At 40.9% G+C, this 27,756-nt stretch overlaps 2 protein-coding genes across 6 annotated transcripts in view; one reads left to right on the top strand and one right to left on the bottom strand.

The window, feature by feature from the left end:
- Positions 1-17,606, bottom strand: part of triob (trio Rho guanine nucleotide exchange factor b) — a 131,956-nt gene extending 114,350 nt beyond the window's left edge. For 2 of the 3 annotated variants that reach the window (XM_049584938.1, XM_049584942.1), the window contains exon 1: positions 11,233-11,500. In XM_049584938.1, coding sequence (XP_049440895.1) covers positions 11,233-11,302 — 70 coding nt within the window. In that variant the 5' untranslated portion in view covers positions 11,303-11,500. Of the gene's footprint in view, positions 1-11,232; positions 11,501-15,262; positions 15,339-15,584; positions 15,813-17,505 lie in introns of those variants that run through there. The other variant, XM_049584939.1, reaches the window with a different exon arrangement.
- dnah5 (dynein, axonemal, heavy chain 5) overlaps positions 16,961-27,756 on the top strand; it is a 146,521-nt gene continuing 135,725 nt past the window's right edge. For all 3 annotated transcript variants that reach the window (XM_049584935.1, XM_049584936.1, XM_049584934.1), the window contains exons 1-2: positions 16,961-17,075; positions 17,667-17,958. In XM_049584935.1, the coding sequence (XP_049440892.1) occupies positions 17,869-17,958 (90 nt within the window). In that variant the 5' untranslated portion in view covers positions 16,961-17,075; positions 17,667-17,868. The remainder of the gene's footprint in view (positions 17,076-17,666; positions 17,959-27,756) is intronic.

The raw sequence follows: 27,756 nt of genomic DNA, 5'->3' as shown, positions 1-27,756 counted from the left end.
TGTGAGAGAAAGCGACTACACAGTTCCTGTTGGACAGACTGAGCACAGCTGTTGACAGAAGACAAGCAGTCTAAGGCGTCGCACAAGCTCACACATGTATACAAACACACACTGCAGGCTGTGCTTTGATTTTACCAAAGCTGCGTCCATGTTGCGCTTAATTCGGTTTAGTTTTTTGTTTTTCTTTTCCCCGCTCACTGAGGTAGGACCTTGGCTTGTCTGATAAAAAAGCAACATGTGTGGAAAAGTGCAGTGAAGCGCAGGGATCTGGTATCTGAAGTTGCAAGGATGCAAGGGGGACATCTGCAAGTGTGCAAGGGTGATTTAAAGTCAGTGCTACACCATTAACCTCATACAGCATCTATAGCAAAATACCTTAAACCTAAAGAAAAACTAAAGAGCATTAATCTAATGCACAATTGAGAATGAAGTCCAGTGACCCATTAATTTTTTCACTCTACACGGGAAGGGAAACTGGCTCACTCACCATCTGACTTTATGAATGAAAAAATGACACACACATCCTGACACTTGACTTACTGACACTGCACTGCTCTCTTAAGAGGAAGTTCTTAAAAAACTGTGTGTCTCAGAACTCAAGGGGGGCATGGCCTCGTGAACTGTGGCTGCTTTTTCAAAGTGCTTTTTTCAAAGGAGGCACAAAGCATTGTGGGAGGCTTTTGACTTCAGATACTAGATCCAGATGCTTCCTTGGTTTAAGCTGTAGGGAAGAGGAGAGGAGATAGGGGAGGAACTGTGAAAGATGGGGAGGCTTGTAACATCTGCTGAGAGGGCATACTGAGAGAAGAGGAATGAAGAATTAGGAATGTGGATGAATCCCAGCAAACATTTTGTGACTTAATACATGTTTATACAATGGTCTCCAGCAATGCTGAAACTCTTCTGGTTCCAAAAGCTGACATAATACTGTGAAAATGCTTTTGCTTTTTCTGGGATAATGGTGGCACTCTCCTTTAAAGATCTGTGCCAAAGTGTTGTAGCCAAACAGCTAAGACACTTATGCTGTTTTTTTATTTCTTAAATGTGACACACAGCTCTTAAGTAGTTAAAAAATGTGATAACCTTTGTTTGGATACCTCATTTACTAAATGTTTGAGAAAAGAAAGGCATGCTCTGTGGTGAGAATCACAAATAGAAGACCAGATATTACAAAACAAGATCATGATTTGAATATATGACAACCCTGAGAGGCAAGGTATGAGGTAATGATGGAAGGCTGTGTGGGAGAGGAGTGGAGGTGGCGATGAAAAAAGGATAGAATGAGAGGGAGTCTGCAGCTGACTGACAAGAGGTTTCTCTCTTATCAGATGGGGGATTTGCAGGAGACACACAGACCAGCCCACAGCCTATTTTTATGACCCGCAATCCTCCTATGCCTCCATCCCTTGTTCATTCACTCTATTCCTCCATCCCCCTCTTCCTTGCTTCCAGAGCCCCGGGCGACATGGGTGGGATGTAGTGATTTATACCTCTGTGCGTGTGTGTGTGTGTGTCGTGTGTGTGTGAGAGGTAATGAGGCTGTCCCACAGGCTACAATTCCCATCCTACAAACACATTACACACCTATTGGAAGGCCTGATTATCGACATAAGGCTACCAGCCATCTTTCAGGTATATCATGTGTTATCAACTGAACCCAACCATTATGGCTGGAACAAAAATATCTTCATCAGTAGTGACCATTTAACTGCTTTGGTTAGTTTTATCGATAAAGTTAATGGGCCTGCCAAATTTTATGTTTATCACTTTACAAAATGTAAACTTCACTCTCGCTCCTGATTTGCTTGATTTTGAGATTTAGTTCAAACTGTCCCGATTCATTAGGGTTCAAACTAACTGGAAGAGATCTGCACATTTCCCTTGTGTAGAAGAAAAGAAAACTCCGGTCCTCGTCCATGTGTCTTCAAAGTGACCCCTGGTATGGATGTACATGACATTTAACAACAATCAATAATCTGGTGAGATGGAGGGGTGCTACATGTCCATAAAATGTATTACGACTCTCTCGAAAAGGTCGACAGTCTCTGATGAGATCGATCAGCACAGCCTAGCTGTAAAATAGGTAATTGCCTCGCTGTGTTACCTTCTTGATTTTCTTCTCCATAAAACTCCTTGATAAACACAAAGAAAGGAACGGACAAGAACAAGCATCCCAACATCTGGCCCTTATTGGGAAAATACAGTAGGGTTTTATGAACTCGGGAGAGGAGGAGAAAACTGTCTCTTTTAACTCACATACAGTACACACGCCTGGAATCACTAATTTCTGGTATGCTGTTACATGCTTGTTAGCCATGTGACTATCTGTACTGAAATGATTTTCACAATAACATTGGTTTCTTTTGTGAGAGAACTTCAAGCATGTTTGCTCTAGCATCAGGATTTTTTTTTCTTTTTTCAAATTTGCACATTTAACTAATTTTAATGTAGATATTGAATATTTTATTGCTTACTTGTTTATGTGTATTTGACATGAGATTGAATTTAGCCATTTTATATTATTTAAAAAAGGAAAATGATTGTACAGTGTGGTGCCGTAGGTCAGGTTGATCATTTTTGTGTTCCTGTATTTTTAGGGCTGCGCAATATAATATTATGTCATTATGGAGATATAAGACTATATGTTGTCTTAGATTTTGGATATCGTTGTTGTAATATGGCAAAAATTGTGTTTTTTCCCTCTTTTTAAAGGCTGCATTACAGTATAATGATGCTAATTTATCGACTTATCAGACTTTTCAATTGTTTTAATGCTTGCCTTAACCCACTGTCATTATATCCACATTGTTGATGATTATTGATCAAAAATCTCATTTTGTTAACATTTTCTGAAAAACAAAAAAACAAACAGAAGCAAAACAAAAAAAACCCCAATAGTCATTCCTACACCTTTTTTGCATCAGAGAAGGTTTTGTTATGTTGGATTTTGTCTCCCAGACCAAGCATTAATAAAGTGCTTTTGAGAAGATTTAAATATATCGAGATATATTGTGTATCGAAATATAACTAAAAAAACTATTGTGATATAATTTTCAGGACGTATTGCCCAGCCTTGTGTATTTTGCAACAGGAACTCTTACATTGAAGACATAGCAGTTGTGGTCAATGAGTATCATGATGACATGACATTATCATGATGATGACTTTTGATGATGATGATGATGATGCTTTGCAGAATCTGGAAACCATCCAATTCAGAGTAATTTTTCACACAAACAGATTATGCCACTGTTTTGTTTGGTACTGTGTGTCACATTGAGACATACTGATGTATTAGATTGAAGAAGAACTGGACTATTACCATGCTATCAGAACAGAATGTGCTTACAGTCCTGCTGGTGAAATAAAATACTGACCAACAGAATCCAAAGGTTCTTGCCAAGAAGCCAAAACATCTTACCAGCCTGAATATAATGGCACTTTCAGTTTAACTGGGTTTCCATGCAAAAAAATGCAAAGCTATTTTGTACTGTATCTGTCACATCATGAACATAAAAGCTGCGATCATTTATTCTTAAATGACTATATATATATATTTTTCCACATCTTTAAAGCTAGTTCTCTGATTCTCCTTCAGTTGAATATGCAAGATAGCCGACTGTGCATGCAGGCCCAGGCGATTTAGCAGCGCAGGCACTGCCAATCTAAGCTTATAGTCTTTAACTCTGACCAACTGCCAATTAGGCTGCCCCTGGATGCAACCGAAAGGTTTCAGCCTCATGGAGAGCAGAGTAGCCTACATTTTGCAGGGTGTGCTCCACCCAAGCTTCAGCTCTATAATTTGATGAGTGAAGGCTTGTTTGTCCCTCTAAGTATGTCATGTCCTCTCTCTCTCTGAATCTCACTTTCCTTTCCCGCTATTCTAAATTTTCATTTACTGTCTTGACTTTACTTCTCTGGCTTTACTCTGCCTGTGTCCTCTCTTAATACACACTTGTCTTTGCCTTCCTATTTGCCCCTCTCACTCTCTCAGTACGGTTTACCGTGAATTATACGCTCCAAGATGCATACTGCATGGCCCACTGAAGGTCTCTTCCTCATCTACATGATTATATAAGATTTCTGCTTGAGTATGCAAGATAACATTAGGTCATTATGCTTTCATCGACTATGACTGTGCTAGAAGAAAATGAAGAATCACTGCTCAGTGATTTGGCTCTCATTACAGACTGCGCTGGCACGGGTCAGTGGGTTCACTTTGGGCACAGAAAAATGCCTCACTGCATTGTCAATACTGACACTGCCATTGTTGATGCTGCCTATTTTCTATCCTCAATGCAAGATGCACTGAACGACAAGCTCTTAACTAAAACCTGCATAAAGAAGTGCAACAAACATTACTTATGTTTATTTAGTTGTTTGTTTAACATCAGTTTGGTATCACAGTTGTTTTACAACCTGTCTGTACGATACAAGTCTTTCATAATTGTTCTCAACAGAACAACAAATGATGATGCAGAGATAATCACTTATGTTCCTGCTTATCAATTATTCTCCTGGTATAAAAAATCTATTATTTAACACTGCAGACTGCAAAGATACTCATACATGTATAGTTGAAAGCCTGTCTGCATTAGTAATGAGCAGGCTGGAAGCCATTTTCACACAGTAAACAGTAGATCTTTGCAACAACTCTAAGCTTCTGTGACTGATGACCACTGTCTTACGACCAGTGTAGTTATGACTGGGGATACAGCTCTTATGCAAGTTGTTTAGACAGTTATTTAATCTTATTCCAGCATACAGTACATCTGGCTGCAGCTTTTATGTCAATTGAGTTTCACAGTGCAGTGCTGTGCAATAATGCTATTGCACAAGTCCAGTAACTTCATTACAAATCACTCAAGAGACTATATATGAATTAATACCTTGTAAAAGTATACTATCGTGCAAATGTTATTTTTGGTTTTGCCGAGATGGCTCTGTTCATAGTCGTCCAGTATAAGTGACAGTGGTTCATTTTAAGATGCAGCAATGTAGTTATTAATGTGGATCTAATGGCTCTGGCATGGAGATATGACAAGAAAGGGACAGAAGCTCTGCACTGCAAAAGTTTACAGCACATAAACATATGATGAACCATTAAATACTGAATAGTAGCACAGCATTTGTAAAACATGCCTTTCAATCTACAGACAAAGGCTACACTAGGGGCCTTGGGAAAGTTAAAGGAGTGCTAGTTTGGTTTTGGTTGCCCTGCCAATTTAATCCAGGTTTAGACCATAGTCAGGTTTTGCTCTGTTTGATGTACTGAGAAATTTATACTGCCAGTGATGTAAGTCTTTTGCCATGAGCCATTTTAAACAGACAACACCAAATTTAAGCTTTTAGTGACAGCCTACAGGGGACAGACATGCATCTAAAAAAAAATAATAATAAAAAAATCAACGGGCCTATATTACGGACAGGCGTCTATATGGGACAGGCCTTTAGTTCCTTTCACACAAATCTGTTGCTCATCAGGAAATACACACAAATTGTTTATCTAAACCAATATGAATATGCATTCATTCATTTTCCATAACCGCTTATCCTGTTAGGGGTCGCAGGAATGCTGGAGCCTATCCCAACTGACATTGGGCAAGAGGCAGGGTACACCCTGGACAGGTCACTAGTCTATCACAGGGCTGACACATAGAGACAGACAACCATTCACTCTCACATTCACACCTATGACCAATTTAGAGTCACAAATGAACCTTACATGCACATCTTTGGATTGTGGAAATATGCCAGAGTACCTGGAGAAAGACCCACACTGGCACAGGAAGAACATGCAAACTCCGCCCAGAAGAGCTCCCCCACCCAGGGTTCAAGCCCCCCACCCTGGGTTCCAACCAGGAACTCTCTTGCTGTGAGGCGAAAGTGCTAACCACTGCATCACCGTGCTACTCAGTACGAATATTACTTGTATAAAAACAAGGCTTCAGATAATACAGTCATGACCTAAGGACCCTTGTGGACTAAAGGAATATGAATAACTTACAGGGTAAGCAAGGACTTGACACATAATTTGAGGTAGCCAGCAACCTGCTTTTATACATCTGAGCAACTTCAATAAAAAAATGAACTGCTTGGCAACCAGACCAGGCCTCTAATTGAGAGAGGCCTTTAGTTGTCAAAATATGTAGCCACACCAGGCCAGCAAAAAGGACTGTGCATTTGATTGGGACTTTAATTGAGGTTTTACGGTATATTTTCTATTTTAAATGCTGATGTTTACGATGACAAGGAGAGTGCTATCATCACTCATCTACTCTCAAACATAATGAATTAGGATACATTTCATTTTTGAGAAGACAGGAATAAAGACATTGAGAGATAGTGAATCATACTCAGACATACAACACCAACCCATCATCCAAGTATTCTGGAAAGCTCTTTTAATTTACTCAGATCATGGTCATAACCTGTGCTGCTGGATGAGATCTGACAACAAAACACTTCCAGACTCACCCTACAATTCTTGACTGCTCCACAGCTAGGCAAACCTCCAGTTACAAGCAACTTGCCTTGGTAACAAATTACACATTATTTCAAGTTGGGGACATGCTTCTAACTTGTGTAGGCTCAGAGCAATCATCAGCATTATGTTATTGGGCTATGATGCCTCACTTTGAAGAATGTTTGATTAAATTCCAAATCTGCAACCCAAACAGGAAACAAAGGGGTACTATCATCAACCATACTCAAAGCACATTGGATATCATTGTCTAACAGTCAACTGATTATGTTATTTATAAAGAACTAAATACAGTTACAAGAGTGTTAATGTATTTCCATGCTTTAAAAAGATTTTTTTGCAAACACTTGTAAGCTGTAGTGATATATGCCTTGATAGATGAGCATGATGGGATGATAAGGTTAAAAAAATGCCTGGTTTCTATCTTCACAATGTTCAAGGAACCAGTTGAATACTTCTCATCTTTGACCAGTGGCAATAATTTTGGAATTGGACTTTAAGTAACGGCATGAGCAACCTGGGAAGAGTGACTCAGCAGCTGAGCTGTGATCCACAGCATCAGTGTGGGACTCAGAGATGGAGCTCCATCTGCTCACTGAAAATAATCAAGCAAAGAGGAACATCAAGTATTTTCAAAGGCCGATGTGAATATCATTGATTCAGGTGAAGAAACTGAAAAAAAAACTAGTGCAGGATCAAATACTAGGACTTTGAAACACTTGGTGCTTTGATGGAAATCTCAGTTTAATCATCCATGCAGGCCAACAGCTTTGTAGCTACAACCTCACATTCGGTTATCCAGCCAGTCAGTAAGTAAGTTAGTAAGTCCCTCACTAGCCTCTTAGCCAGTGATCAAAGCAGCTCAGACAGCCAGTCAGTCACTTTAGGTCTTGTTCAGTAGAAGAATCTGACATATTCTAGCCTTCGCTGACTAACTAGGGCACCAAAGTGCATCCAGAGCCCCAGCAAAACAAAGCACACTCACACATACACAGAGCCCCAGAAATAAAGTGCTTGGGATCAACTAGGATGAGCAGCTGTGTGCCAAGATTTCAACATGCAACAAGCTGGCAGCAATTAGGGAGCCTGCTGGAGAGGCTTCAGGGAGCAAGATGGCCATTACTACTAGTCCTCCTTCACAGTGAATCTATACAAAAGATTGGGATAAAGAGTATGCATGTATGAACAAATGAATGACTGACTGACATGTCATACAATATTTGGACCAATTGCAGGTGTGGATATTAGATTGACATGTTCAACAGAGTAAAGGTAAAGGTAAACAAAAATGATGGATAATATGTTTTCAATGTTAGATAGACTGAATGAGCATATCTATGATTTATAGTCTGAAGCAGGATTGCCTGCACATGGTTCTTAACATGGAGGTGGCTGAGCTGACAGCTACCAGCTAAGGGGCAGCTAATGGTCAGCTAACAAGTGACAATGACAGGGGCGGAAATATAGACAGTGCAGGCAGAGTAGTTGCACTAGGGCCCATGGGGTGGAAGGGCCCATAGAGAGAGTGGGCCTTTGCAAGTGATTAAGATTGCCAACTCGAATATATTCCTGTGTTCAAAGAGGAATGTTAAAAAAAAGAATATTTCTTAAAAATGGTGTTGTTGTTTTTTTTTTTAAATAGTCAGTGGCTATCTAAAACATGAAATCATATGCTTTTTCTACATAAGCTATAAAATCTATAAATAAACTATTAAAAAAATATTCAATTCAATGATTAATTTTCTTAATTGTGTTTTGTCAGATATGCAATGATTGCTGGGTAATACGTATGTTGATGTTGTCCAATGTCAAGTCTCTATATGTGTCAAGACAATACATGCACAATAGCATGCACTGGGATCCATCATAACAGTGTGCACTGTGGCCCATCGTTACTTCCTTATGCCACTGGATGACAATGCTGTTCCACCACCGTGGGTCAGGTTGGCATTATCAGCGGTAACCACCATATAAGCACAATGCTGAGCGGCAGTGACACACACGCACACACACACACACACAGGGACTCACGTGCACCAGTGAACAGCCGGACCAGCTACCACAACAAACAACAGAGAAGCTCGGATTATAACACACAAAGAGGGAATGTGACTTCATTTTCTGCTCGGGACACCATTACTCCCCTATATCTTCACATATCAATCAATCAATCATTCATTCATTCATCTTCTAACCGCTTCATCCTCTTGAGGGTCGCGGGGGGGCTATCCCTGCTGACATCGGGCGAGAGGCAGGGTACACCCTGGACAGGTCGCCAGACTATCACAGGGCTGACATTCACGCTCACATTCACACCTATGGACAATTTAGAGTCATCAATTAACCTAGTCCCCAATCTGCATGTCTTTGGACTGTGGGAGGAAGCTGGAGTGCCCGGAGAGAACCCACGCTGACACGGGGAGAACATGCAAACTCCGCACAGAAGGGCTCCCACGCCCGGGATCGAACCAGCAACCCTCTTGCTGTGAGGCGAGAGTGCTAACCACCACACCACCGTGCCACCCATCAATCAATCAATCAATCAATTTTATTTATAAATCCCAATATCACAAATCACAATTTGCCTCACAGGGCTTTACAGCATACAACACCCCTCTGTTCTTTGGACCCTCACAGCGGATAAGGAAAAACTCCCCCAAAAAACCCCTTTAGCATATAGTTGTTTGCTGCTATAGTATTGCTCTGAATGTTGCATACAGCTCATTTAAAACTGGTGAAAGCACATGACGTGTGGTGAATTAATGGATTCTCTGACATGTATTGACTTGTAATTTCCTCATCTTTCCAATATGTCCATCTTTGTGTGCCACGAGAGTGACATGAAATATTACACATTAATCAAACAAGGTAACTAGCAACTTCTGAGACAATCAGCTCTAACCTGAGCTGGAGACATGCAGTTATTTGTTATTATTCCCTCAGCATTTAGTCCTGTTCTCCATTTTAACAGCCCAGAAACAGTTTTCCATGCTTTCTCTTCATAATAGTATCTTATAAAAGTTTCCTGAGGCCATAACCTATTTCTGTCTCCATCATGAATACTGTATGAACTGCGTTTGCCGCTATATAAACATCTAAGCAGTCCAACTTCACTGTGAGCCAACTTTCCAGCCTGATACAACACAGCTATAGGAAAATACATTGGCAGGCATCCAACCAACCGTAAGAAAGACTGCAGCATTTGAATACAATCCACTTTGACAACATTCCTAACAGTCTAACTGGCAGAGCCAATTTCTAGCAGAAAGTATGTTACTTAAAGACTGTTAAAAAAAGTCTATTTGTATATATATATATATATGTGTGTGTATGCGTATGCAAGCATGCCAACTACATTTATTGATTCATATGCACTTTGGTTGACATGTGCAAATGCTGTCTCTGTGTGTGTTCCTGCATGTGTGCAATCTGTAGAGATGGTGAACAGCAGACCCCCAGGCACCAGGTGTCACAGAGAGAAACAGCTGAGAGACAGAGAGACAGCTGCTTCTCCTGGTGTGTATCAGAGGTGGTCCCCCTTTAATGGTGGCGACATATACCTAAATACTTGACTTTTACTTTAAGGTGTACCTTCCAGAGGCTGAGATTGCACTCCCTGCCCTCCTAATGCCTGTGTCAGATTGGATTAAAGAGGTATTTTATAGGGATAGAACAAGTGGCGGCTTGAGGGTGAGTTAATATCCAGGATGGCGTTGGCTAGAATACGAGGACAATATTTAATCTAATCACATAATGTTGAAAAACCTCAGCTCTAAAACTTGCCACACCATGTTTATACACTATTAGAAACACTTGTTATTAAGGTCTGACAAGGCCTATATAAGCCACAAGTTGATGCAGGAACATCTTATGACAACACACATTTCTACATGAATGGGATATACACCATAATATAACAAAGTTACTTTGTAACTCTACCCAGTAACAGATTATCATTACAATAAGAATGCTCACCTTGCACCTACAACTCAGACATTGTTTCTCACAAGCACTATCACAACAAAGTGCATGAAAATAGTCCCCCTGTATTAAGCTGATATCTGGTCCCAGTGCAGCCCCCCTCAATAAGATGTTTCTGTCTTGGATGCAGAGTGATAAGGTAGGTAGGCCTATCCTTATTTGTTAGCATGATGCCATCATATCAGACGGGCCCAGTGCGTTGAATGCAACCTATTGCCCATACGTGCGTCCATGGCCTAGCCTCTATCCGTGCATCAGATGTGAGAGACCTGGTTTCAGACTGGAGTGATGCATGGCCCCACAAGCCTGTTCAATCTACACGCCTCTGAAGATAAAAATGAAATCACAAAATGTTCGACCCACATCCAAGGGGTTCGTGATAGATACAGCCTGTAACGCCGAGATACTCGTAAAGCCCGAAGAGACTGTGGTCGAGCTGTAACCATCCACACCTTCTAGCCTACTTGGTCCAACCCAAAATGGGGTCACTGCCTAATAATCAAACGCACATATTTCAGGAGGTGTTATTCACGCTGCTGTCATCAAAGGCTGCGGGGTGACAAGTCAGTGGACTTAAATGTGGTAAATAACTACAAGCTGTGCGCATCTCTCCAGCACATCCGACGCGCAGTAAGCCTATGCATCTCGCCCATGAAATCCATGAGTGCTTTTTGTCATTTTGGCAACAATGTGGCAGACCGCCAGTGATCACACCGACAGCTCTACTGTAGCTCACCCAGAGCCAGACTCGCCCCTTCCCGACTTACCGGATTTGAAAAACGCCGCTATGTCTGCCGCGTCCTTCGCAGCCTCATCTAGTCCCTCTCCTGCGCTCATGGCTGTGGTCGCTTGTGCGGAAATAGCGATAGCTATCCTCAAACGGGTTTTATTGTTGCAATAATTATTTATCAGCAAAAGCGGACGCCTTTCATTGAAGCGGATCCGGTCATACAATCTGTGCTCCCTTCATTAAGCGAGAGACCTCCTCCTCCATTTTGGCCGAGAAGGGAAAATCCTGGCGACCGATCGGCGGCGCTCCCGAGTTGGGACGTGAGGGAGGGGAGGCGGAGGAATGGGGGTGATAGTGAGAGAAGGCGGAGGTAAAAAAGAGGAGGGGAGGAGGACTGAGGGAGGAGGGCTATTCCGTTTCGAGTGGTGGGTGGGGGTGGGATATCCTGGGATTCCGTTTCGGGGGGTTTTGGTGCATTGTGCGCCACCCAAATTTAGTGTGTGCGCCACAGCACATCAGCAGCCCCCAGCGTCACTCACTGCGGTGCTGATGCGGTTTGCGTGGGAGTCATTCTTCAGGATTTTATTCCGTTATAGTTTAAGCCCAGATGTTATGACGGGATGTCACATCGATAAACATCATGCTTATTTATTAAACGTGCAGTAGTTGTAGTGTAGTAGTTCTCACATTGAGCCTCATTATACAGGCCCTTATGGCTGAATTCTTGCAGAAACATGAGTTTAATATTCCCATGAGGTCATTGAGTTCTGCTTTTGCATTATTTAGTTTCCTGACAGTTATGGTCCGGGTGCATGATTGCAAGTCGTTCACAAGGGAAGTATTTCTTTTGCAAGTATGGCTAATCGTGTTTGGCGGATAAGAGTGAGAAAATGACGATGAAGGAGAAGGATTATTTAATTCTCTCTTCATCTCCTAGTGACGAAGATGATGCTACAGTATGAGGTCATTTGCCCCACAAATCTAACCCAGTTCTCCCTGACAGCTGCAGCTCAGTTGCTTCAGCTGGAGACAGTGCACTGCTGCCATCTAGGGGTTGCCTTTACAAATTGCTCTGTGTAGTTGACTATTACACTGACTTCACTTTTATTAAAGGTCCAGTGCTTAGCATTTATGGGCATCTACTGGCACAATGGTATACAATATTAATATCTATATTTTCATATAATCATCTGAAAATAAGAATTATAGTGATTGTACCATTTATATCTACATAAGGACAGGATTTGTCATTTCCATGCTTTCCATTTACAGATATGGATAGATGACAAGCTTTCATTTAATGTACATATTGCTACTCTAGTTAGGAAGCTTAATGTGTAGATTGACTTTTATTTTAGAAATAAGTCCTGTTTTACGTTCAGTGCTGAGAAAACTACTTTTCTGTCTGTGATTTATTATGGTGACATACTGTGTAGGCATGCAACCTCCTCCATTTAACATAGCTTTGATTCAATTTTCCATGCATCTCTACGTTTTATTACAAATGCAAAGTCACTTACTCATCACTGCATTCTTTATGATTTGGTGGGTTGGACATCATTGACCACTTGCAGACAACAGCACTGGTATATACATACATACATACATATATATATTAAGATATTTTTTGCCTTTAATGGACAGGAGAGGTAAGTGTGAGGGTGAGAGAGGGGGGATGACATGCAGCAAAGGGCCACAGACTGGATTCGAACCTGGGCCGCTGCAGCAACGGCCTTGAACATGGGGCGCCTGCTCTAATCACTTAGCCACCGACGCCCCGGCACTGGTTTATTTTTTATCTATAAAGCAATACTGGGCAAATTCCCGGCCTACCTCTGCACCCATCTGTGCGTCAGCTCTGGTAGTTACCAGCTATGCTTGTCCAAGGGGTTGCTTTTCTATGTACCCTGGGTTTTAATAGTTCTGGGGATTTTCCTACTCTGCACCTTGGACACTTCAAAAAGATTTAAAATTAGAAACACTTATATCCATTGATGAATTTAGGGCAACAAAAAGAATGTGGTGACAGAGACGTGCTTGTTTTTCTTGAGAGGCCACTATGCTTGAATAGTTGTTGTTTTATTGTGGATTTTTGTATTATATGTTGCATTTGGCGGCACGGTGATGTGGTGGTTAGCACTGTCGCCTCACAGCAAGAGGGTTTCCGGTTCGATCCCAGGTGTGGGAGCCCTTCTGTGCGGAGTTTGCATGTTCTCCCCATGTCAGCGTGGGCTATCTCCGGGCACTCCGGCTTCCTCCCACAGTCCAAAGACATGCAGATTGGGGACTAGGTTAATTGATAACTCTAAATTGTCCGTAGTTGTAAATGTGAGTGTGAATGATTGTCTGTCCAGGGTGTACCCTGCCTCTCGCCCAATGTCAGCTGGGATAGGCTCCAGCCCCCCCGCGACCCTCAAGAGGATGAAGCGGTTAGAAGATGGATGGATGTTGTATTTGTTGAATTTTAAATGTGTTACGTTGGCCAGGTCTCTCTTGTAAGAGATTGTCAATCTCAATGGGACTTCCTGGTTAAATAAAGGTTAAATAAAATACATGAAATAAAATGTCTATGGGTCTTTCCCAAACCGAAACCTCCTCGCTCTCACTCTGTCACAGAGTGTAACTCTGATTGTGGTCACCTTCATAGCTGAATGAAGCACCCTTCATTGAGGTGTAGGGTGTAAATACAGCATATGTGTGAAGACGTGCAATGCATTCTGTTAGCACCTGTGTTCCGAGAAAAAGTGCGTTCCCCCCTCATTTGCATAAAGTTGAATTAAGGCTCCTTTATGCAAATCAGAGGCGTTCGGCACAACTCGCATCCTCTGAAAACCTTTTAAGCTAAACTAACCATTGTCAACCTAAAATGAAGACAGATTCAGCAACTGTGTGGCTTTTATCTCGCCAAAAATGTTTCAGAAACACAATCTACAAGAAAGTTGCCAAATGAGCCGCCATAGTGGTTTGGACTGAAATCCAGGAACAGACAGCCCACATGTCTAGTAGGACGCCCATCAAGAGTCCAATGCTGGGAATCAGCACGATTCCTTGCATCTAAAAATGCTCCAGTGGACCCATACCAATAAGGAGCGGGTCCTCTCCCACAAAGTTGTTCATGTCCCCATGTTGTTCTACAGTAGCCCAGAATGGACAAATCAAACACTAGCTCTAGATAGGGCCATATGTGCTTTGCGTCAAGCTACGATAGTTCTCCTACACACTTGAAGGGAAAGAAGACAATATACTTTATTAATTCAATTAAATTTTTTTCCTCATATGTTGTCATAAACACATGCCTGAGGATACACACACATGCACAACCAGGACCTATAGTAAATGCACTGAATAGAGAGATGTCAGAGTGAGGAAGCTGGCTTGGACAGGAACCCCAAGTGGTTAGGGGCTCAGTGCTTTGCTCAAGGGCACTTTAGCAGTGCCCAGGAGGCAAACTGGCACCTCTCCAGCTACCAGTCCACACTCCATACTTGGTCCGTTAAGGGACTTGAACCTATGACCCTCTGGTTCCAAAGCCAAGTCCCTTTGGACTGAGCTACTGCTGCACACAGAGGAGGCTTAGGTCCTGCAACCTCGCCACTAGATGCCACCAAATATACATAAGACAATACATTACAAGCTGCCGGTTGTATGAAAGGGTATACACTTTTGCTCTCCTAAGTGGGCTTGGTCGTCTATCCCCCGCATACCCCCACCTTGTTTGGAAGTGTTGTAAACTTTGTATGGATGGATGAAATTAGATTTAAAACATTGCACTATAAACAGTCCACTTTTAATGTTTGTTCCTTATTTTGCTGCTTGTTTTTATCAGTTAGCTTAATGTCTGATATCAACCGAAATGTAAATTCACATAAGTTGTTGCCAGAACTTCCTATAGTATGTTGCTAAACAGAAATATGTCTTGAACAAAGTTAATATTCTCCTGATTTGTCTGTCTGAAAATATGCCATTTCAGTGTCAGAATGTTTGAAGGGGTTAGGGCTTGTAAAAATGGGTCCTATATTTACTTCTGTGACCATGGAGCAAAGGAATTGTTCATAATCTGTACTTACGTTCACTTTTCCCATTGGAATAGAATGGACTCAGGACAGCTGGTATTCTCCTGAGGGGGCAGGGCAGTGGCAAAACCTCAGGTGACACAGAAACAGGAAATTAATCTTAAGAGGGCCTTCTTGGCTTATCAACAGTCTCTGATGCCACTAAATCATTCACACTGGGCCTTAAACTTCAACTCAATGATATTGATACATAGAGCATGAAGAAATAGCCTAAATAAACTGGTAGATAGGTGTCCTGTATAATGTCCTGTCTTACAAACAAGTTAAGGCCTGTGACATCATCAGTTTGATGCAACTGAGCACTCAGCAAGCATACCTTAGGCCTTTCCCATTTCCGCACCTCCTGGACTCCTCAATCCTCTGGCTTGTGATCCGGAAATCGATCTCAGCGCTCCAACCTTGAAAGACGTCTCAATTTCTTAAATGCACCTTGAGGACTGAGGATCAAGAAGGCATGCCGAAGGAGCTATAAGGGAGGATACACTAGTATCCTGTTAGTGAACTGTTTTCGGCACTCTGGTGTAAAAAGATGTACACACAGCAGCTGAGAGAGAGACAGAGAGAATATAAACTTTGTATAAATAGACATGAGTGTGTATGTATATGTGTGTATGTATGCGTATATATATGTATAGATAAATAGAGATATATAGATATAGATATTTATAGATATATAGCCTAGATTTGTATCCTCCTGAGACCCACTCTTTTGTTTGGTCTGTATTTTTAATTTCTTCTAGCTATTTAGGATTAGTAGGACCCAATAAGTATAAAAAACTAAACATTGTCAACGATAATAAAGTCTCAATGTCCTCAAACAATACTTCCTAATTAACAGCGTCTTAGCTTGTTACTGTTGCTAAATTTAGTCACATTTCTATTCCATATCAAACTACAAACATTATTAATCATAAATAAACAAGTTTCAAACATAAAATGTGATCAGGGTTTGGACCTTGTCCACTTTGTGTCAGGATCAGCTGCAGACTGACTTGGCAGAGATGGCTGCCATCTTGTTTTTAGGTGGATTAGTGTATTGTGCAAAAGATCCTTCTGCATGTTCACAGATGGAAACCTTGTTATGACATTTACTTCTTCTAGATAGTCAAGTTTTATTGTCTTCTCTGCCCTCCACCAGGGCCACTAGATGGGACAAAAAAGTGTCCACGAATGAGGACAACAGGTGTAAGTTAAGTAGGATGAAGTTCACCCAAAGTCAGTCCAAAATGTGATGTTCTCATATGAGGACACAGGGGCTCAGGAGGATGAATTAGTGATGCTGATTGGCTGTGACACCATCTGCATCTGCATGTACAACACCTACATGAATGAATTATTTTCTCCCACACCAGCCTGAATATTTTCCTCTCCACCACTCCTTGTGGGTTATGTTGTTTTAATTATGTATTTTTTATGTATGAACATTTACTTAGAGAGGCTGCTTTCAGTAATTGTAAACGTTTCAATGCGCATAGTAATGTCACTGCAGCAAATATTGTGTGTTGGAGCCACAATAACATTCTTTGTATTTGTTTTAATTCATATTTAACTGATGATGACTGCATGTAAATAGATGCAGTTTTGTTGTTTGTACACGGGGTGGCGCACTAGAACAGGAAAACGCAAGTAATTAGCAGCAGGTGTGTGACGGGGTAAGCAAAAAGTTTTTTTGACCGAAGTGTAGCAGCAAGAGTTTGTGGCGTGTTGAAACTGGAGTTGATGAATGGACACTTTTCAATGATGGACTATGAAAATGGAAACAAACCTGAGATGAATTATGGACAGACAATGTTTTATCTGTGTGAAGGTGAGCACATGTTACAATTAACGGGTCACCGCACTCAGAAACCTGATGACTCAGACATTGGGTTTTTGTCGTTAACATCACCCTCGTAACAAACAAGTTCTTCCCGTTCACCCCTCAGAGTTTCTTAATTTAAAGACTCTAACTTACATTGTGGGATATTTAGCAGCAAAACTATAAACTGTATTTCTAAACTTTAAGCAGGAAAATGAACTTAACTCTTAGCCAGAGAACTTGCTAGCCTAACGTTGCATCTGTTAGCCTAGCCTATTATAGTCGACAAGAAAAACCTCAGTGTTTTGCTAGCCATGTCTCGCGGCCATTTTAAATTTTAAGAACGAACGGCTGTCCTTAACGGATAATTACAAAAAAGTACAAGAAGGGTGTCACTTGCTCTTAAATCTGTTTTCCTGCTCCGAGAAATGGCACTGACCCGTGTAGTCCTCTGTCTGTATTGCTGTCCAGCTCAAGCAATTCCCTCTTTTTCATGAATTGAAAGACTTCTGTGTCAGAGAATATACCCAATGAATAAACTGCCTAATGTTACGTGTGTTTAGGACCAGCCCACTAACCCATGTGCCCCTCTTTTCACAGTGCCTCGTTACCTTGGAAACCACGGACAACATACACGAGCACCGCTGACCAAACTCGTGGAGCCTCAGGCATTTCAACCAGGAAAACAAACTTTAGAAAGTTGTTGTCTAAATGAACATCACAGCCAACTTTACGCGGATGAAGCTGGGGATTTAAAGTGTGGTTTTACAAAGGAGGCATTCTGTGAAGGAATGTTGGAGTCATGTCTTTCAACTCTCGACTCGCCAAAATCAGCTACAGGAACAGGCCCACCCAACCCTCTGTTCCGGGGGAGTCTCTCAAGGAGATGCAGGTAATTTGAATGTCATAATCATATCAACGTGTCACTTTAAAAAATGACATCCAGCGGTAATGCAGACCCTGATTTGTAGGCCTAAGAATCACTGCAAGGGACTTTTTGACCATCTGGCATAGAGAGAGCCCTCTGAGTGTGTTTTATAATTGTCCTTTGATCTCGTATTGTTTTAACATTATTTTTGGCTTAATGGGGATGTGGAAAGAATCCTCACATTGACACTGAGTTATTATGATTGTTTTAATACTATTTAAACACTGTATTCATTCAGCTGGTGTATTTTCACTCATACATGCTAAAATGGATCTCCCTTTCTTCCTTCTGGCAAGCTCAGATAGCTATATTTTTGTCTTGATTTATCATTAATTAGCATTTTGTCAAATTGAAATGTAAAATGACACACATAGATGTCTCTAACCAGTCAGATTCCTACATCTTATCTTGGCCTTTGTGAAAAACTCAAAACTTGGAAAGCTAAAAAAAAATAAGTTAATAATAATAATAATAATAATATTATAAAAAAAAATTTGGATTTATATAGTGCTTTTCTGGATACTCAAAGAGGCTTTACAGAACAAAAACAACAATCCATATGAAGGGAAACAATGCAGGGAGGGAGAAGAACAGGTGTTTTTTAGAGGTTGTAGACAGTTTTGAAGAGGTGTGTTTTGAGGGATTTCTTGAAGGTGGAGAGTGAGGGGGAGTCTCAGATGTATTTAGGGAGTGAGTTCCAGAGGGTGGGAGCAGCAATGGAGAAGACCTTGTCCTGTCAGGTGTGGTGGTTAATCCTGGTGGGGGAGAACAGGAGGTTGGCATCAGCAGACCTGAGAGTGCAGGAAGGAGTGTGTCCATGGAGCTCAGACAGCTAGGGGGTAGCCAGGTTGTGGAGGGCTTTATAGGTGATGAGGTGGAGTTTGAAGTGGATATGCTGGGGGATGGGGAGGCAGTGGATGTCATGAAGTCACAGGTGCAAGAGTGTTCGAGAAGACAAGCAGCTGAATTCTGGATTTGTAATTTGTTGAGAGTTTTGGATGATGAGCCATAGGGGAGCCATACAGTCTTGTCTGGAAGTGATGAATGCATGAATGAGAGTCTCTACAGCTGAAAACCAGAGGGATGGATGGAGGCGGGCAATATTTCTGAGATGGAGGAAGGCTGTGTGGTGATGTGTTTGATATGTTGGTCAAATGAGGGTTTGATCGAAGGTGACACCGAGGTTACAGACATGGGGGGAGGTGAGCACAGAGTCGTCGTCAGTGGAGAGGGAGAAGTTATGGGTGGATTTGATAAGAGATTTGGGTTAGATGAAAATGACTTCTGATTTGTCACACTTGAGTTTGAGGAAGGTGGTTTGAAGCCATGATTTTATCTCAGTGATGTGGTTGGTGAGGGTAAAGTGAGTGTCAGGAGAGATGGCTTTGGTGGAGATGTAGAGCTGAGTGTTTTCAGCGTAGTGATCTGAATTGCACTCTTTCTTCTAAAACTTTCAGGTCCTTAATATCTTTGTATTAAATAATGTATAAAGAAAGACTGCCCTCCAAAGCCATTTAGCGCAGCTCGGTGTGCATGAGTTCGGAGAGTAAAACCTTACATAAGAATTTTCTTCTCTCCTATGTGAAAATACAAGAGAATGATGGGATTAATCTACAGTTCCTTTTCAACTGGAGAACCCCCACGAGTTCTGATAATTGTTCTGAGAACCACTACACTGTTAAACTCACTCTGAGCAGTAGTCATAACTAGCTGAAGCACAACCTGCTGTGCCAATGTGCTGGTTGTGTTATGAGCCATAGTCCACTAGATGGCAGTGTGTAGTTGCTGTACTGAGAGATGAGCCTCAGAGGGCTGGATGATGTTCCATCAAGGTGTGTTTTACACCTCGTGCTCTTTAGTAATGTCTTTAACAAAACAGTCCCTGTTATCTGTAAGAATTTGTTTCTATCTGATGTATTTACGTCACCCAATCACTTCAGATTCACCATTTCCACCATCATAAAGGTCAAGATGAAACAGAGGTAATTGGCACATGAGTGCTAATCAATTGAAGGAGTTTTGTTTGAGTCATGTGATCTATGTGGGGTTTTTAAATGAGTATGCACAGCTTGCAACATTTTTTCATTCCAGTCTTTGACAAAGGTTATAAAAGAACTAGTCCTTGGTGAATAGCATTGACTCATTATAACCCTAGGCAAAAAAAAATCTAAAGACAAATACTGCTTAAGGTACCTTGGTTACTGTGATAAAGAACAACTCTGCAGTAATTAGAAGCCACAGCACTTTCACTAAGAAAAATTGTCCCTTCTACAGGGACTTGATTCAGTTCATTCTCATTCCCTGACCATAATGACAGAGAAAATATGTATCCACATGCAAATTCCTTCGAAAGAGGAAATGCAGCTCTCTTATTTATGCATTATTCTCAGCAGTCAGTATTAAAGGGAGATGTGAATTGTTTGAAGCAGACGTAACAAAATAATCCTGGTCTATCAGGATCTGGACAAATAATCACTGAAATTCTTTAACTGACTAACTAAAAGGCTCAAGACTTCAGAAGGTTTAATGATTTAAAGCAACTTTTGTACCTGAATGATTGACCCTTTGCTAAGCCTTGCCCCTTTGTGATGGTCCGTCAAGCTGCCAGAGCGAGCTAGAGCCCACACTGTAACTAACTGCACTCCTTGAAGAAATATTAGCAACTTCTTGGAAAAATGACAAAGCGATTTCAGGGAGGAGACAGAGGGGTCTACAAAATGTATATGAAGGATATATCCAGGATGTCAAACTCACTCATCAACAAAAACAGGTTAAAAAGATAGAAATAGTTAGAAGCTAAAGCTGAACTATAGGCTACAGAAAATGGCATAAAAACGAACCACCACATCACTTGACAATCGAGACAGAAGACGATAAATATGAAGGGAAACTTTGTCGATATTCAACCAGCTGTGGTCCATCGCATTGTGTGCAGTTTGTCCTCCTCCACCGTGCCACCAACCGGTAGACAGACGGGGAGCTCTGGGGGACGCCAAACAATGTTCCTCTGCACACACTGCAATGACACACAGCTGGTTGAATACTAACAATGTTTCCTTGTTTCCCTCCACAGGTCCCTGTAAAGGTAGGTAGGTCATTATTTACTGTTATAATTAGTAAAAAAGTAAAATCAACATGTGTATACATTTAGTAGGCTACATCTTAAGTAGCTAGCTACCTAACCCTTATACTTTAAAGGCTTTGATTTTGAAAAAGGGAGGAAACGTTTATCTTCTTCCAACCTCTCTAGGTAATGAGATTACATGTGCACGAGGTACAACATTTAGCTCGAAATACACAAAACCAGCCTGAACATGAAAATAATCTGAAACAACTGCTTGAGAATCTACGGAGCACAGCCGTGTAGGCGCTATGCTATGATTAGCCAGTCTGCGTTCAAGGAGTGGGACTTAGCATATGGTCAATTGTGTCATCTTCTCTGCTGATGTTGTTCTCTGTGATATGTACAGGCCTGCTTTTGATAACATGTTAGGTGACAAGCTAGGACTTAGGCTGCAGTTGAATAGTCTTTTTTACTTAGGCAGGTTCCTAACTGAGAGAAATGACCAGCAAGTATCTCAGTGTCAGCCATGATAAGAACTGTTCGAATTCTCTAAATGCCGAGGAAAGGTGTTTCAGTGCTTCCTTTTTAATCTCCATTAGCACAGGCATGTCCAAAGTCTGGCCTGCTTTTAAACGGCCCATGGCTTGTCTTGCCTGCCACATAATATTGGTTAATCAAGCAAGTTCACGTTGCATTTTTTCCATCCACCTCATGGTGGCAGGGCTTTGGCACATTTGTAGACATTCACCAAGTAGGAACTACGCAGATGGAGCTAATGCATTTTTATTAACAGACAGTAAACAAGCAAAGGAATGGTTACCTGGCAGCAGACATTTGCAGAAAGGTACCGGACATGGCCACAGCAGAGAAATGTAAAGTTGATAGCAAGGGCCACCACTCTTAGGAGCGGAGAAAAGTTGAACATGGATGAAACGGTTATGTTTGCCTAATTTGTGTGTGATTTTTGTTCTTTCTTTCTTTTTTCTTTATTTTAATAAAAGATGTGAGAAGAACCTGGCCTGCAGCCATTTTGATAGGGTACACTGGACCATCTTTTATGTAAGGAAAGGAGATAATGCAGTCCCACAATTCCTCCGAGCAACAGTATTTAAAGCAGTTATTCAGTCATTCACAAAAACAAACCAATAAACAAATAATATGCCTAAATTTAACAATTATTTTCATGCAATAATACTAACTGGGATTCATGTCTATAAATGTAAGTGGACAGGAGGAGCTTTTTTTTGTTTCAATTCCGACCTTGGTAATGAAGTAATATTTTTGTACCTTGTCCACATTCTACATGAAACAACACTGTAAGAACACACAGTTCATCTTTGGAAATTGTAATTGCACCAGTACAGACCCACGTCAATACATCTGCCATCACATAATTACGTAGCACCATGGTTGTCATTTTTCTAAGCCCTAATGAATTCTCTTTCACACCTTTCCTTAACCACGTTTTCCATCAAGGGTGAGGAAAAGTATTTCGAAAAACAGCGAGGATGTCATTTTTTTATAATTCAACCGCAGCCTTGGTGTGAACTGCCTTACACATGGGATTGACCCAGAGCAGAACAGTTTATCCTGCACTGGTTGGATATTTCTACAGCTTAGCTTGCCTTCCTTATGTCCATCTTATTTTAGTCTAGCATTAGCAAAATAAACTTCAGGCAGTAATGGCAACATAAAATAGACAACAAAGTCCTAAAATACTGCACGTCCAGATGTATTTTCCATTTTGTGCTTTAAGCTGGTGTAGTTTTAAAACCGATTGTTTAAGCTCTACATGTTTGTGCCAGTTGCTGAGCATCCTCTGGGAGAACAGCGGACCTTTTCTCAGTCTTGCTCCCTCCCTCTCTATGTCTTTCTCTTCCAGATCTTAGACCACCCCCTCATTTATAATTTACAGTCACTCTCCTGTTTCATGGCAGCTCAAAACGAGACAGTTCAACTCGGAAAATCAGTCATGGCATAGTGAAAAATTGATGACCCAACTGCTTTTAAATGCAAAGCTGCGCAATCATTTCTTCAATATCAAACCGTCAGTCAGATCCTTGTGGGGAGAGCTGTGCTTTTCATCTGCTGGACGCCACAGTAACAGCTAACGGAATTTAATATTAATTGGCAGGTGTGTGTGTGTTGGGGTGTGTGTGTGTGTGTGTGTGTGCGTCACACTTGTGCATTCACTGGTTGAATTATTAGTGTCTCCCCACTTGAGCTGCAACTAATAACTGTTATAGCCTAATACATCAGTGATCACATTTGAGAAGCAAGAACACCACTTTTTACTTAGTTGCTAAACAGCTCAAACCAGGGGTCTTCAACGTTTTACAGGCCAAGGACCCCTGAGCTGAAAGAGAGATGGAGCAGGGACATACTGCTACATATATTCATTTTACTGTATAAAACTGAGTGGACTCGGCATAATTCTCTGTGTTTTTTCCGGTCTTGCAGTTGCAGTTGTAGCATGGTTAGATGCATTGTCCTCACCCTCCGCACTTTGCTGTTGGTTTCTGAAGTTAATTGTGTTTCAGTCTCTTGCTCGAAAAGTTACAAATTGATCCATTGTGGCCCACAAGAATGTCTGTGCACTTGAAATAGAAATACAGCGAATTGGCCAATATGTGAAAAAAGAGTGCTGCACAGTGATTTAGCATTTAGCAGCTAGTTAAAATTATTGCGCAAGGATTCATGGGTAACAGTTTGCCTGTCATTAATGTTGTGTACTGTGAAGGTTTGTGAGGTTTCGCTTATTAAGCAATTTCACACGAGAGGGAGTGATGTTGTATTGTATATCATCACGAGTGCCTATGACCGAATCACAGCTGTGATGATATACAGTACAACATCACGACCTCAAGTGTGATATTGCTTTTATACAACAGTTCAAAAACAGCTTAAACAGCAATGTTGAGTAAGGAAATGTTAACAAAGGGTGATGAAATAAACATAAGTATGTTATGTAGCTCCGCAAAAAAAACAGTTCCCCCAGTCTGTTGCCAGGCAACGCAGCACACACGCCAGGAACTCGCAAGCTACTTTGTATTTACATTGATCTGCAACTGTGTAATTTCGTCCAGTTCGGCTGAAGAAATGTCGGCAAACCTGGATGTTGGCACGGCTGGATACAGCTTCCACTCTCCCTCATCCTCATCAGTAATAATAATAACATCCATCTTCTTGGTGTAACGCTATAGTGTCAGTTTGCGTCAATGTAGTGAGTGTGACAGTTGGTTAAAGGAGCTATATGTAAGAAATCTAAAGCAAATAGTCATAAAATCCTCCTAATATGTCACAGAGACTAAGGAATAATGTTCATATAACATACTGATCTCACCGACAACAATAGTACGGCCAGAATATTCGCATTTAAAAAAATATTTTACAGTCCGCAAATCATGTTTATGTTTTGAATTTGTGTTTTGGCCTGTTGTGCCACTCACCGCCGTCTACCAGTCACACAGTCAGTAGAGTCTCAGCATCAGTTACAGTTACGACTGAGCTACAGCTGCACGACAAGCAGCATTAGCAGTGTCCCGGTACATAACATTAGCAGCCAGCTCCTCCACTGTATCCCGGCAGCAGCGTTAGCAGTAGAGAAGCTGGACTTGCTTGAACGGTCCGCTGGAAAACTGAAGATCACGGATGCGGTGTCACGGCCCTGCCACGGCAGCCGTCCGTGGGCAAACAAATCAGTCTCCAGCAACCTCGAATCTGTGGGGTGGGTGGGGGTGGGGCGGACACGACTGGCGGCAGTATTGAATTTGAGTGCAGTAACCGTTTTGGCCACATTCTTACATACAGGGCCTTTAATTAACGGTTGTATTTATATTTATAACACCTGTGAGCAGAGTGATTTTACTGTTACATGTCCCAGTGATGTACTCTATATCAGCACTCATGGAATGCCTCTCGTCCAATCAAATTACTCGGTCAGAACTAACTGTTGTATAATATGTAATAATATATAAGTGCTTTTCATGGTTGATCCTGGATTTAAAACAATACAGGATTCAAGCAAATAAAATGAGGCAATTTTAAGAAAATACAAAAAATATAAATAAATAGAATAAATAAAATAAAGATAAATACCATCACTGAAGCAGATAAGCAAAGTTGGCAACTACTTGCCCTATAGACTACAATCAAACAATCAATCAAACAAACAATTAGAGTTATACAAAATAAAAGAATACAATAACTGATGACAAAATAAGGTAAAAACAATGAAGATATTCATAAAGATTTTTTGAACAGATAAGTCTTAAAAGGTGATTTAAAAGATTAGATAATCATTATCTTAAGGCAAAAAAAATGAGGGGATACTAGAGAGCCAAATAAACCACGAGTGCAATATAATATTTAGACCATGTCAGAATTAAAAAACAACAACAAAATATTGCCTGTCAAACTCCACCATTATATTTTTACTCTGGTTAGCTGATACTATAGTCACTGTGTGACTAGTATCAGTTGGTTAGCATACAATGGTAATGCTTAAACCATACAGAGAGGTGTTTAGTTTCTGGAACCTAGTGATCTTTAAGAGTTTGTTTTACAGTCATTTTTTAAAATTCATACTACATTGAGACAATATGTTTGAGGTTTGTGTGTGTGTGTGTGTGTGTGTGTGTGTGTGTGTGTGTGTGTGTGTGTGTGTGTGCACGCATCTTGGTATGTGTACGTGTAGCAAAATGTTACATGCCCACACTGTATTCCAGTATGTCAACAACCTTTCCACCCCCCACTGCCTCTCACCCTCATCCCTGTCTCTCTATCCCATTGTTGTAATAGACATGTAAGGTGAGAGCAGGGCCATGATAATTAGCTTGTAGACAGACGGTCATCCAACACCGCATTATCTAGTTAGCAGTCCCCTTTTGGAGCAACTCTCTCATAATTTCAGGGCAGTAACCTTTCTCACATGGCAAATAAGGAGACTGATTGCTCACATACTGTAGCAAAGCCACTTGTTCTCTGTCTTGTCTTCTTTGTTGGAAGCTGTAATTCTCTAATGTCATGAAAAGCAAAGCCAATTAAGACGGGGGAATGACCTGAAAGGAAGTGTCAGACTGAAAGCCCAACGATGCTGCATTTTAAACCAGACTATCAAAACAAGGTAAGGTGACCCAAGACTTCTGAAGTTACAGATGGCTTGGCTTCTAGGCTATCTACTTTGGCCAAATGTAATTCATCATTAATGTGTCAGCATTCAGGAAACACCAGATGTGTTTGTATCAAAATGTGGCAGGAAGAAAAGTTAAATAAGGCCAAAGCAGAGGAAAAGTTTAGAAGAAAAACAGGTTATATTTATGTATGAAAACCTACGTGGAAACGTTTTAGTGTGCTGCAGGTTTTGCAGGCTTCCTACAAGGAGCAATAGCTTTTATCTGACAGAAGCTTTGGAGTGGTATGTTTATCTGAGAAAGATAAAGCAACCAGTGAAGAGTTCCACTTTTTCCTAAATGCAGTAGACCAAAGTGAAGTGATTTGAAACACCCCGAGCAAGTGCAAGGTCTTCAATGAAAATAACATCAGAGCTGTTTTCTGTATTTTATGTTTGCTGCAGCTCTGAAAAAACACCACTACCTCCATGAATTATACATTTGAAAAGCATTTGAACACTTAGTTTAATTAGAATACATGTCATGATTTTGCTGGGTTGAATTTGTATTTTAACATCTCTGTTACCGTTGTGACTGTGCAATTACAGAATTTGTGTAGAGATGACAATGTGAGGTCAGAACATTTTTTCCCCTGCCTTTTTGGCATTTTATGGGTTTTGCTCTCATCATAGTGTGTCATCAAATGACAGAAAATACAGAAGAGGTTCTGAAATTTACTGTAATAAGTATTCATTTTAAAATTATTAACGTGAGCACCACATTTATCATCACTCACAAGACTGTTGATCTAAATTGGAATTTTGTATGTTTTGATGCTGTCATAACTTTCAAAAAGGAAAATTGCGGTGGCTGAGATATTTCGAATGAAATGCATTCCCACAACGACTTGAAAAAAGGTGCATTAATGGAAACCACAAATGCAAAAGCCATAATGAAAATGATACATGACTTTTTTTCTATTGAGCAACAGTTATCAAAAGTGTTGAGCGACCAACTATAAATCAACCTTAATATTGCTATGTCTCCATACACAGTGACAGTTTAGGTGATATCAAGCCCGCAGGACCAGTGCTGGACTTTGAAGCCATTTTTACATAGTGGCCAAACAAGGAATTACAACTTCTGGGTCTGACACGTGACGCCACTGGACCCAAAAATACCCTTTTTCCCATTGACTGATTTTGTAAAAGAGAAGTCTGTAAATCTGTAAGTCTAGAAGAGCCCCACGATTAAACATTTTTATCCCCATTCAACTTAGCAGTGGGATAAACTGGAAGTTTGCCACTCGGCTGCCAGAGGTACTTGGACATGCTCAGTCGCCCTAAAGCGTGATTTATACTTCTGCGTTGAATTGATGCTGTACCTACTCTGCCGTAACCTATGCCATAGCCTGATGTGCACCTCCCCAGATATGTAAATACACACCTCAACGTAGACATCCTCTCTGTTTTTTGAAGACAATGAAGCCTCCATAAAATAGCATTTCAAGTCTTGGGTGTGATTTATGCCGGCCTCATATGAGTCGAGGAAATCTCTGCTAGTTGATAAGCTAACTTATATAATGTA

This window comes from Epinephelus fuscoguttatus, linkage group LG8 (assembly GCF_011397635.1).
Source record: "Epinephelus fuscoguttatus linkage group LG8, E.fuscoguttatus.final_Chr_v1".
Classification (NCBI taxonomy): domain Eukaryota; kingdom Metazoa; phylum Chordata; class Actinopteri; order Perciformes; family Serranidae; genus Epinephelus; species Epinephelus fuscoguttatus.
This window is presented reverse-complemented; position numbering and strand designations above follow the sequence as displayed.